Below are 12,988 nucleotides of genomic sequence, written 5' to 3'. Positions count from 1 at the left end.
ACTGCAAGAAGGGGTACAGAGAATAGGCAAGATGGGCTGGAATTTACTAGAGAAAACCGGCAATTAAATCAAAGTATTGGGAGCAAATAACTAGACAGGTGAAAAGAAACAGAATGGGATGAAGCCAAGAAGATAGGGATAACTGCAAGAAGGGGTACAGAGAATAGGCAAGATGGGCTGGAATTTACTAGAGAAAACCAGCAATTAAATCAAAGTATTGGGAGCAAATAACTAGACAGGTGAAAAGAAACAGAATGGGATGAAGCCAAGAAGACATTTAGACTACAGCCTATAGACTGCCTTCTCTACCAGGGACTGATATTAGAGTATAGTCAAAGAGAAAGGAACAGGAAAATCCTAAGTGAAAGACCTGCTCTGGTAGAGTTTTTACTGAATCTAGAACAGAAACTGTTGTTAAAAAAGCAATAAATCGTAGAGCATATAAAATACTGAGTAATAACTATGCACAATAACTACAACAATCATTCAAAGAAGGTTAGAAAATATTGGGAAGAGAGACTGGATAAGCAATTTATAAGGAACAATGTGAGGACATATCATACACGTCTTCCAAGCATGCAACAAAGTCCAGAAGGTTTAGGATTTTTGCTTGGACATGTTTGTATAGGTGTTTTTCTACATTAGGCAGACTTCAAATAATTTTTCCTTCTGGTAGATAGCAAATGTTGGAGGTATGATGGGGAATACAGAGCAACTGGGAACACATGTTTTGGGAGTGCAATAAGCAGATTTTACAAATTTCCTACAGAGCATTCTGTCAGAAATATTGAGTAAGCGAATGTGTGTTAACTAAGAAAATGGTTCTTTTGAGCTGGGACATAGGATTTCAATTGCCTAGACATTGTAAGGCATTGTCAAGTTTAATTCTGATGACTGTAAAGGAATTACTAGAAAATGGAAATCAAAGTCTAAACCAACTATATTTGAAGTATTGAATATTTCAACAGAGATAAAAGAACTGGAAGTGGGACAGTTAGAAATGGGAAAGAGCAATTACATAGAAATAAACAGAACTTGTGTGAATAATACATGCAGAATAATGTTCAGGAAGAGAAGTGATGTTTTATGGAAGGCAGGAATTGAGCAATTTATGTAATGGACTGATGGTTATAAAAAGAACGTGTGACGTACAATGTATTTCAACTGAAAATCCAGGAGAATACTGCACAGCATGCAACTATTAACCACAAAAAGAGAACTAAAACAGGAACCAACAAGGGAAACACTGAAACATTTACATTTTTTAATCCAAATGTTAAGCACTTTTGTCCTCAAATGCACAGGACTTCATTAGAAAAAATGATGAATGTTGCCCAAATCTTTAAATAACCCCACCCAATCACCTACAATTTCTTAAAGAAATACAAGGTGAAAATAAAACCAGTGCAGTTAAACATCACAATATTAAACAATCTCATGCACATAAATACAAAATAAATAAATAAACACAAAATTCAATTTCAAAAAATAATTCTATAACTTAATAGACCTCATTTTAAGAAGGGGTGCAACAGAAACCACTCCATTAATACCGGGATAGTTATGGGCATTCACACAAAACTGCCAAAGGGGCTCTTTATATTCTATAATAAGAAGGTACACCTTTGAGATTGCAGAAGATGTTAAACAATCTGCATGTATGATCTTAACAATTAAACAAAACACAGGCAAGGATCTATTTAGGAGTACAGCATAGTTATCACAGAAGCATCGAGAGTTGTTAGAAGAACAGGGATTTTTCGTAATATTGTAAGTAATGATACAAGAAAAAGTATTTTATTTTATTTTACATTTGTTGACCGGGCTGGTCTAACTGGATATATGTCCATTTTCAGTAGAGGCCCGGGTAGAAAAGCTCCACATAAGAAAAATTTTTAGCAATTCAGGTACAGATAAGTAAAATTGTAACAAATTTAGGTACAGTACTAGTAAACGAATTTGAGAGAAGTACTGACAGTGACTCAGAAATAGAGTTTCTGGAGTGTGTGACAATGAAAGGATAGCCCAAGCAGAAATAACCAGCAAGGAAACAAATTCAGTATTCTTGTTCTTTCAAGCAGGAAATAAGTTGTGGCTGCGCACTGAGCAGCAGGATGATCACAGTGAGCTCTCCCAGTGTCAGAACTGAGAAATTGTTTAAAAATCCAGTTGTTGTTGTGTCTTCCGGCTTTTCCCGGGTAGGGGTCGCCACAGCGGAACTCCGGTCCAATAATTATTGGCAGTAGATTTTTACATACCGAGTTGCCAGCTCTGACGCACAACCTTCAACGAAGGTACGCCCATTCACGCATGTCTCAACACAGAAGACGCTTTAGCTGAGAATCGAACGGGACAACGTCATACTGTGAGGCGACAATGCTACCGCAGCACCACCAGTAAAAGTTATTAATCTGGGTAAAATTCAGTCACACCTAATAACTATACTGCCTGGATATCAGCAAAGAAATAATCTGCAGAAAGTAAGACAAAATCAACCAGAAAAGAAGAAAAACTTCTGGCTGATTACACCCTTGCAGATGTTCAGCAAAAAGCAGTTTAAGTTCAGCTTTAGTAGAGGCGATGGCGTCCCATAACTTGGATTGGAAAAATAAATCAAATTTACCTGAATTATATGAGCTCAGAATGTTCTGATACTATTGGACTTGATCTTAAAACCATATGACAGAGGTATTACATTTAATTTCAAACGTCTATTATCACAGTCAAATATACAGCATGGAAATCAGACTCTAATATACCAACATGGTCCTAAAGCACCAGTTCAAGCTTTAGGGGAGAACCCTCATGCAAGGTATACATATTTGCATCTTTATGCTAATTTTTATGCATTTTCTTGAGAAAAGACACATACACACATCAAGAAAGTTTTTAAGTGTCGTGTTATATTACAGTCAATATACGGACTTTTTTTTGTAGATGGGATGGAAATGAGTATCAATTATTTTTGATAGCTTAATGAACCCTCAGTATGGACTTGCATTCTATTTATATATTCATCAAACATACAGTTTTTGGATGTTGAACTACACAGAGGATTATCATCAAATCTCTGTTTATAACCAGGTTGTGTGTTGAGATGCTGATGTCAAGAACTTCACTTGAAGGGCAAACAGAAAAAAAGCTCTCGCTCAACATTAATACTTACATCCTTGTCAAGCACACAACTTGGTTATAAAAAGGAGAGGCCCAGTTATAATTCTGCAGTACATGGAGCCTTACCAGCTCTGAAAGCTGTAAAACACTTTGACTTCTGTCCTCTGTTTATGTGGCAGTGCTTAGTCACCCTCTGAAAATGAATGGGTATTAAAAGCTATTGGATACTTCGCTCTGCCACAGTTTGGGGATTCTTTTAAATGCCACTTTAATTTTCTGAAAAGTACGAGTTATTAAACACTAGTGTTTTGCATCATTTAGTGACCAGTCCTCAGTGGTTCATCAGAACATTGCCAAATTTATGAGGGACTGAAAAAAAAAGGGAAAAATCACAGATACTTTACAAAATCAAAGACCGGTAACAGGTATTTTGATAACCGAGCTCTAACCCACCATGGGTGAAATGAGTATGCACAAGCAGTGTTAGTATCATTCCCTCATGTTACAGATACACTAAGCATGGCAGGAAAACAGAACTTGCACACTGGACTAGAGAGAGAGCTTGCACCTCAGCCATACAGGGCACTACCGAAAAGAAATATTATGGGGGAAAGCACCTAACAGTTAAATATTTTACACATATTTGCTAGTTAATTTATGTCTGCCTTTAATATATTTTTTTTTTACCTTCGGTGATTTTAACATTTTTATGCATAAAAGTGTTGACTGGCTAATCTTTGCTGCGAGGCCTTTTTTCGGCAAAGACCCAGCAACTCTGTGAAATTACTCATTTTTGCATAGTACACAATTGGCAGCAGATAGATTTAAACCCAAGCATCTGTCTTCACGGCAAAGAATCCACAGCAGTGCAACCATTTATAAATAATGTGTGTATGCCAACCACCTTGCTAGTACTAAGACAAACATTTAATACAAGTTTAAAGTATGCACATCTAACCTGATAGAAGGGATCATTCCAGATGTTTTCCAGGTTTGCAGGCAGTTTCTCATCAATGTTTACAGTTGCACAGCATGCCAAAGCCTTCCATTCAGTCAGGTGATCATAACATTCGAGCGCTGCTATCTCCCAGAAATCCTTCTCCTCCTCTATAGGTTGACCATCAGGCCAGTCATCTTTATTCAGTGCCTAGTGTATTGAAGTGAGAGAGGTGTAAAAATAAAAACAAATTAAAAAAATAGCAGAACATATATCAAAGTTAAATGTCAGTGGGTGCAAACGTCATGAACAGAAAACTCAAATGATAATTTCAATAATGTGTGATAAGAAGGGTCTACTTTTTAGACAGTTGAGAGATCAAAACTTCTATACAATTTAATTTATGTGGTAAACCAGGTTAAGTGCAACAGCAGCCTAATCTAATAGCAAGAGAAACAGTTAAAATCAAAGCAGTGTGTGAAAAACATGCAGCCTGAGAACACGTTACACACAAGAACAGGGCAGACTGCACTAGCACACAGCAATACACAAACTATTTAGATGCTTTAGACCTTCACAGTTAGTATTATCTTTGTAGCAGGAATGGGAAAGTACAGTTTTGTACCTACCATAAATGTAGATGTCCGAACTGGATAGCATCTGCAGTCATAACAACTGGGTTGTCCTGTCGTCAGGCAGCCCTTCAGTCGGCCGGATTCCAAAGTCCGGTCCCTGATGTCGCACTTCACCCGACGTCATCTCTGTTGGTCTTCGGGTATAAAGGCATCAGCCGACGCCATTTTCCTCAGTGTTTCTTGCCCCAGATGCCAGTAGACCTCTTGAAGGCTAAAATTTAGATAGATGCCAATGTTTCCAATAAGATAGAGGTAAACACAAAAATAAGCATGTATGCACATATATACAAACAAATACACCATAAAAGACTCCCCACCAGCTAGCTATTAGGAGGGTAAACACCCTTGGAGTACCACAGAGGGAAGGAGGGAGACTGCAGATGCTATCCAGTTCGGACATCTACATTTATGGTAGGTACAAAACTGTACTATGTCCTTCATGGATGCATCTGCAGTCATAACAACTGGGTAGAATACCATAGCCAACAAGGGGAGGAGGATAAAACTAGATTATGGTGTGTTTAGGATCCCTTGCAGTACAGCAGTGGCAAACCCTGCTCGGGATCTGGAATATAGAGGCAAATTATAATGCTTGGCAAATGTATGCACGGAGGTCCAAGTAGAATAATGTCTTTGGTTGCCACGAAGGCTGTGGTAGTGGCTGTTGCCCTTGTAGAATGAGGTCTTATGTTCTGTGGAATTGGTTTTCCATGGAAGGAATAACAGAATTGTATGCAATTTCCTATCCATTTGGAGATTGTCTGTTTGGAAATAGCTTTTCCTTCCCTTCCTGTTGCATAGGCTACAAAAAGTTGGTCAGTCTTTCTGCTACTTTTGTTCTGTCCAAGTAGCGTGCTGTCTATGTACATCCAAGGTATGCAATATTCTTTCCCTCTGTTTTGTGGGTTGGGAAAGAAGGTAGGAAGGTGGATTGCCTGGTTTAAAGACACTCTGGATACCACCTTAGGCATAAATGTAGGATTAGTCCTCATGGACACTATCTTGGTGGAAGATTAGGAAGGGTTGCACTGCCATTAAGGCCTGTAGTTCTGAAACCCTCCTTGCTGAAGTAATTGCCAGTAGGAAAGCAGTTTTCCATGACAGGTGTTGTAGGTCTGCTGTTGCTGCTGGTTCAAAGGGTGATAGTGTCAATTTTTCTAGCACAAAGTTTAAGTCCCAAGCTGGTAATGGTGGTTTCCTTGGAGGTTTTACATTCTTGATTCCTCTGAGGAACTGCCTGAGCAAAGGGTGAGAAAAACAGGTGGATCAAAGCTGTCTACTGCTGAAATAGCTGATGCATGTATCTTGATGGAGGAGTAGGACAGGCCTGAATGAAGAAGTTCGGGTAGGTACTCCAGAATGTTAGGCATATCTATGTTTGACACATCTTTTCCTCTTTCAGTACTCCAAATGACAAACCTTTTCCATTTTCCAGCATAGTTTCTTCTTGTTGAAGGTCGCTTCAAGAATAATGTCTCTAACTCTTTGGGAAAGTTCTGGATTAGCTGCTGCTATGTGATGTTCCATGCAGTCAGTTGCAACGTTTTTAGGTTTGGATGTATGATGCTGTAGTTGTTCTGAGTTAACATCAAAGGCATCAGGGTATTGGCCACATATTGTTCGAGACATGCTCCTCAGCAGTGGGTACCAGTGTTGTCTTGGCCAGTTTGGAGCTATCAGGATTATCCTTGGACGTTCTTCCTTGATTTTTAGTAATACCTTGTGTATCAAGGGAAGAGGTGGGAATGCATATGCTGTTAGGCCTTTCCAGCTGAAGGAGAGAATCCACTTTCCATGCTAGTGGGTGGAATGTCCTTGTGCAGAATTTTTGAGCTGGTGATTGGTAGGTGATGCAAATAGATCTGAGGCATTCCCATTTCTTTGAGATGGTCTTGAAGATGTCCGGTGCAGCTTCCATTCGTGGGCATCCGATGTGGTTCTGCTTAATATGTCTGCTAGAGTATTCTCTTTCCGGTACAAATATTGCCTGTAACTGGATGTTGTAGCTGAGTGCCAGGGTCCACAGCTCCAAAGTCATTCTGCATAGGGGTATGAATGAGTGCCTCCCTGTTTGTTGATGTACCACATGACTGTGGTGTTGTCTGTCCTTATCATCAACTGGCCCTCTTTGAGAAATGGTCTGAACTTTTGGATTGCCAGTTTTACTGCCAGCATTTCTTTTAGGTTGATGTGCAGGTGAAGTTGATCCTGTGTCCACAATCCTTGCACGCATTTGTCCAGCATGTGGGCCCCATCCTAGGTCTGAAGCGCCTGTTGTGATGGTCTGGCTTGCTTGACATCTAAGGGTAACCCTGGGTTTGACTGGCATGCCTGAGCCCACCATAGGAACTCCTGTTTTAAGCATGGAATTAGTGGGATTTCTGTTTCTAGGCTGTGTCTGTGTTGAGACCATAAATTCTTTAGGTACCACTGTAGTTTTCTCATATGTAGTCTGGCAAGTGGAACCAAGATTATGCATGATGCCATGAAGCCCAAGGCCTGTAGTACTTTTCTTGCTGTTAACTTGTTCAGTTTTGTTAGTGCCAAGAAGTAAAGAGGAGTTCTTTTGTTTTTCCCTTGTTAGGAATGCCATCTGCTTTACTGTGTCCAATTCAGCCAAGAATGTCCTTGTTTGGGATGGTATCAGCCTTGACTTTTGTAGATTGACTGTGTATCCCAGTGCTTGCAGCAAGTAAATGACCCTTTGTAAATCTGTTGTCAGCTTGCTTTTGTTGTCCCCTTGTAGCAGGCAGTCGTCTAGGTATGGGTAAATTTGAATTCCTGTAGTCTGCAATGGGCGTTACTGATGCCAGGCATTTTGTGAATACTCTGGGCAGTAGATAAGCCAAAGGGCAATGCTGAGAATTGATAGTGCTCTGATCCTGCAAGAAATCTGAGGTATCTTCTGCAGCTTGGTCCAATGGGGACGTGCAGGTATGCCTCCTTGAGATCTAGAGTTACCAGCCAACACTCCTTGCCCAGCATGGGAAGAAGTTGCTGTAGGGTCAGCATTTTGATTTTTGGGAGAATGTTGTATGTATTTAAGGGACAGGTCGAGAATTGGTCTCCAACTTTTTCCTTTCTTGGAACTAGGAATAGTGTGGAGTAGAAGCCCTATCCTTGCTCTGGTGTTGGCACTCTTTCCACAGCTCTCATGATTGCTAACTGCATTATCTGTTGTAGAGCCTCTGTTTTTGATTTGGCGGTAGATTTGGCATTCCTCTTTGACTGGTAAAGTGTGGAAGTGGAACCGTAACCTTGATCTATGGTTTGTAAAATCCACTTGTCTTTTGTTATATAGTGCCAGTTCTTTGAAAATAAGGTTAATTTTCCGCCTAGGAGCTGCTATTTGTTCCCTGGTAGGCGGATTTAGGTTAAGTCACTGTGGTTGAGTTGGTGTAGTGGCAGAGGTTGTGTCTGTGCCTCTGTTGTTACCTTGCCACTGTCGGGCACCTCCCTGGATTGGTTTCTGCCTCTGGAACGCCTATTCCTGCCCCTTTGAGGTCTTGTGGAGTCAGGAAAGGACCAATTTTGGCAGGCCAGTTCCTGCTAAACCTTGGGGTTGAACCTGCAAGAAATCTTTAACCGTTTGAACAGATTTTGCCTTTTCTTCCATTTTCTTCATAACCTGCTGGGCAGGTGTACCAAACAAACTTCGTCTTATCCATAGGAGCATCTAGCAACTTAGCTTTAACATGATCCGTAGAGCTTGCCTTTAGCCATGCATGCCTTCTTATCACTGTGCCAGTCATGGCTGATCTAAATGAAGCCTCCAGTGCATCATAGCCACATTTTAAGGAATGGTTACTAACCTGTTGTATGTTATTTACCATTTCTAATACATATTTCTTATCAAGAGATTCATCAGTGGTTAGCTTTTTAGTTAACTGATCAAGCATAAACTCTTGGTATTGTATCATGTGAAACTGACAATTTAAAGCTCTAGCTGAGAGAGTAGCTGAAGTGTAGACCTTTTGTCCCATCTGTCTAATGACCTTGCTTCCCTTTCTGAAGGAATAGGGTTTTTGCTATGGTCGCTACTGCCTTGGGACCCTGGGATATAGTTTCGGGTCTGCAAGAGGGGCCTTGTAAAGGTGGTGATGAGTGTCTGGCACCCTGTAAAATCTGTCTGGTTTGGCAGGGGCTGGAGGTAAAGAATCTGGTGCGGAGCAGACATCATTGAAAGCATCATCCACCACAGAGAGAACAGGAGGTATAGCTAAGGGCCTGTGCTGTGGAAGGTGCAGAAAGGTCCTAAGTCTTTCTCTGGAGTCTGAAAAATCCTGTTGCTGCCATTGGAACTGCTCTCGCATGGCATGTAAGGTTTCCCCAAAGGAGAATTCTTCTGGTGGGGAAGCAGCTGGAATGGATTCTTCAGCATCAGAGTCTTCAAATTTGGAGAAAGGAGCCTCTGGCTGATCAGTTATGTCTGATTCATCGGCAGACTCATCAGAGGACACTGGCTCAGGGGGCTCTGCCCTAGGTCTCTTCTCTGGGGGCTGAGAGGCCCTGTCTGGGTGTGATTGAGATCCTCTAATTAATGAAATTAAATCTTCTGCCAGAGTAAGCATTTGAGAACTAGAGGAGGGCCTGGTTGTAGGGGGTTTAACAGGCACTGTTTTAGTAGTCTTTGCTGCTTTAGCCCTGGCGAAGGCCTTAATGGACATGGCTGCTGGAGGCCTAGCAGCACCACGTGCTGGGGTAGAGACATCCAAGGGAATGGTGTCTGATAAGTCAGTGGCAACCACCGTAGTGGATAAAATTTCTGAGTCCGTTTCAAGAGTGGTAGCAGGGGCCTCAGTTGTAGAGATAGATTCAGCTGTACTTTGATCAGTTTTCTTTTGGCAGATTGGGTAGTCGGAGGATCCGACGGCATAATGTAAATCAGAACCGAAAAACTGTTCAGCAAACTCCGACCCGGTTGAACGAACAGGCTGCTACGCTGGGCTGGGCCTAAACAAGGCAGACAATAAGAGTGGAAATCTTTATGAGGTATTTGTTTCCCACAGGTTAAACAATTATTAACTTTTTCTGACATCGGCTGAGGCAAGAAAGAGTCCCCAACGGGTACTGCTTTAGAAGTCTTCGGCGAGTATTCGGTAGAAGTAATCTCTGGATCCGACCGACCGGCACTTGCGAACAGCTTCCAAGAAAGACTGAGGAAAATGGCGCCGGCTGATGCCTTTATACCGAACCAACAGAGATGACGCCGGGTGAAGTGCGACATCAGGACTTTGGAATCCGGCCGACTGAAGGGCTGCCTGACGACAGGACAACCCAGTTGTTATGACTGCAGATGCATCCATGAAGGACATCAAATAAGACACTAGAAGAATTACAGTAACAGATTCTCTACAGTACATTTACCTGTAGCATGACAAAAGTGATAAATGAAATACTTCCACACATACTACATCTGCCAAGTGAGACAGGGTTCACTGTATTATGATAACAGCAGGTCACAATCAACTTCAGAAATTTCTAGACCACAAATAAGGACCTTGCACTTCTGTGTCACAGGAGCATATGTCCTGCAGCAGTTAAATGGTAACTGCTCTGCTTTTAACACATGACCCGGACCACATTCACACACAGCACATTTTTTGTTTTAGAGCTGTCATAGTGAGCCATTACATTTATTATGTAATGATACCAGAGACAAATTTAATTTGTTTGACAAATGCATATTATTACAGTACTCCATATGGTTTCAGCAAGTCACTTCTGACAGAGCCTATTTTAATCATTTGATAATCAGGTAAAGCCACTAGTAGCAAGTGCCTCTTTTCTAAAGCAACCCAGGAGTAGCGATCCGGTTAAGTGATTGCTCAGAATCGCAAGGTATGCAAGGGAAACCCAAAAGGCTCAAATGCAGGAGCAGAGGACAAAGCTAATTTGTACTTCATAACCATCCCCTCGATGCTGTACTACCAAGAAGACTCAAGTCTACATGTTTATCAAAAGATGGTGTACATACTGGCATATCAGGTAAGAGCCTGCAACAGATGCAGATGTAGTTTTGCTGAAATATACCCTCCATAATACATTTGGGGAGGAAAACTGCATGGGGAGGAAAACCCTGCAATTTGAAAATGACAATAAGAAAAAATAATTTAGGTCTGTCATGAGATGAGAGGAAAATGAACTCAACCTCATATACAGCTGCCTCATGACAAATTGGTACACATACATGTAAAGAATTAAAATGTTTATACTTGATTACACAAGCCAAACATAAACCAGAAAAATATCTGGGCATAGACTGAGACACAGCAGACATTTCAAACTGACAACACAGCAGACAACTACATGAGACGGTCTTAAACAAGCGTTTGTCAGTGTCTGCTTTCATTGTGAATGAACTTGTGGCAACGTTTAGCAGTGTGTTGACTATAAAATGAGAAAGTCTGTGGCAACTGGCAAGTATAAAGTAAGACAGCAATTCTTCAGTGTATTCAATGTGATATACTACAAAAATGCTTATTTTAATCAGGTAATATATTTTTGTGTCTTTTTTCAGTTCTTTCACATTTTTGTCTGTATAGCATTCAGAGCCAGATTGTAGTTAAATGGGACCCTAGACAGGAAAATGGATCTTCCCTACCTTACCAATATCTGGTTACTTGGCTACATCACCACAATTACCTTGCAATGTTATTCAAACCGGTCAGTGTGCATACTATTTATTTATTTTACATTTGTTAACCGGGTTAGTATGGCTGAGCTTTTGGCTCATTTTCAAGGGAGAAAAGCTCCTCTGGATTAGAAAACAATTTATTAAATTTTAGTAACATAGTAACAATCAGCTATAGGATCTTACAAGCAGAGACCTGGAGAGAAAAAAAAGCTCCTCAGGCAATTCATTTATACAGAGTATTAACAATTGGCAGACAAGTATGTGAGTTGTTACAAACAAGGTTTTAAACAATTAGCAGAAGAAAATGTGACTAGTTACAATATTATTTTAGCTGCTTAGAGCAAAATGAGTTAATAGGCAGATGCTTATTTAAAGTGGGTGGGATCTAGCTGTATAGGAGTTTGGAAACAAGAAAGGAAAGTAGGAATGGCTAGTAGGAGATGTAGTGGAGGTAGAATATAGGAGACAGACTAGACAGGTAGGTTGTTTTGAGACTGTAAGAATTAAGAGTGGTTGGAGGTAGAGGAAGGGAAGAGGTAGAAGAGGCAGGAGAATAGTGTTAGAGATGCATTAAGAGTGAGGTGGTGAAATAGGAGAAAGGATGGTGGTTTCAGGGTGGTTGGCTACAGTGGCAAAACCATTTCGTTTTTAGGTATTTCCTTGTGGCTAATTTGAAACTTTTGCTATGCTGGAGGGATTTTATTTCCAAGGGGAGTTGGTTCCAGGATATAGCTGGGTTATAGTTATAGAGATGGCAGCCTATTTTGGTTTTGGGTTTGTAGATGTCTAATAATTCTTGATTTGAGCTGCGTAGCGTCATAGCAGGGGAATACTTGGATATGATAGTAGAGAGGCTGGGGCAGAAGGAGGGTAGATAGTGGATAGAGTGGATGATTTGTAGTTGGTATAGTTTGGAGCAGCTGAGGGAATTCTAGCCAGTCTAGTTGCTGTATTGCTAAGCAGTGGTGTGACTTGTAGGTTTGGTTAGCTGCAAATCTGGCAATCTTATTATAGGTAGTTTCAAGCTTGGAAATAAATGTAGAATTTAGGTTTGTGAATATGTGGTAGCTGTACAGGAGTGCTGGGAGTAATACAGCCTGGGAGAGAGTTATTCGGGCAGTGTTAGTTAAGTATTTCTTGCTACAGAAAAGGTGTCCAGGTTTCTGATGAGTTCTTTTTACCGAGTTAGTAATATGGAGATCAAACTTAAGCTGATCATCTATTGTAACACCTAGCAATTTAGTACTAGATTCAGCTGAGATGATAGTGTTGTTGCATGATAAGATGTTAAATGTACTTTTGAGTGTGATGTTTTTAGGGAGGAAGAGTAGGAGCTTAGTTTTTTTTTGGATTAAGTATTAGTTTGTTATCGTTAAGCCACGTCTCAATGGTGTGGAAGGATGCCTGGGTAGTTGAGTGGAGGTCAGTTGGATTGTCAACAATGGTTATAACAGTTGAGTCATCAGCATACTGCACACGAGACGACTGGGGACAAGACGAGTAGAGCAAGTTGGTGAAAATATTAAAAGAGTAGTGGTCCAAGTATGGACCCTTGGGGGACTCCCATTTGTACAGTGAGAGGGGAGGATAGTGCAGAGAGCCATTTAACTGACTGCTGGTGGGTTGAGAGATAGCTGGAGAACCAGGAGGTAGCAGGTGGAGAGA

At 40.8% G+C, this 12,988-nt stretch overlaps 1 protein-coding gene across 1 annotated transcript in view; it reads right to left on the bottom strand.

Moving 5' to 3' along the window:
• Window positions 1-12,988, bottom strand: part of PRKDC (protein kinase, DNA-activated, catalytic subunit) — a 4,917,417-nt gene that overhangs the window by 787,281 nt on the left and 4,117,148 nt on the right. The window contains exon 60 of the mRNA XM_044065724.1: window positions 4,073-4,261. Within this exon, the coding sequence (XP_043921659.1) occupies window positions 4,073-4,261 (189 nt within the window). The remainder of the gene's footprint in view (window positions 1-4,072; window positions 4,262-12,988) is intronic.

This window comes from Protopterus annectens, chromosome 3.part0, assembly GCF_019279795.1.
Source record: "Protopterus annectens isolate FY-2018-M chromosome 3.part0, PAN1.0, whole genome shotgun sequence".
Lineage (NCBI taxonomy): Eukaryota > Metazoa > Chordata > Ceratodontiformes > Protopteridae > Protopterus > Protopterus annectens.
Note: the sequence above shows the minus strand (reverse complement) of the source record. Positions and strands in the feature narration are given on the sequence as shown.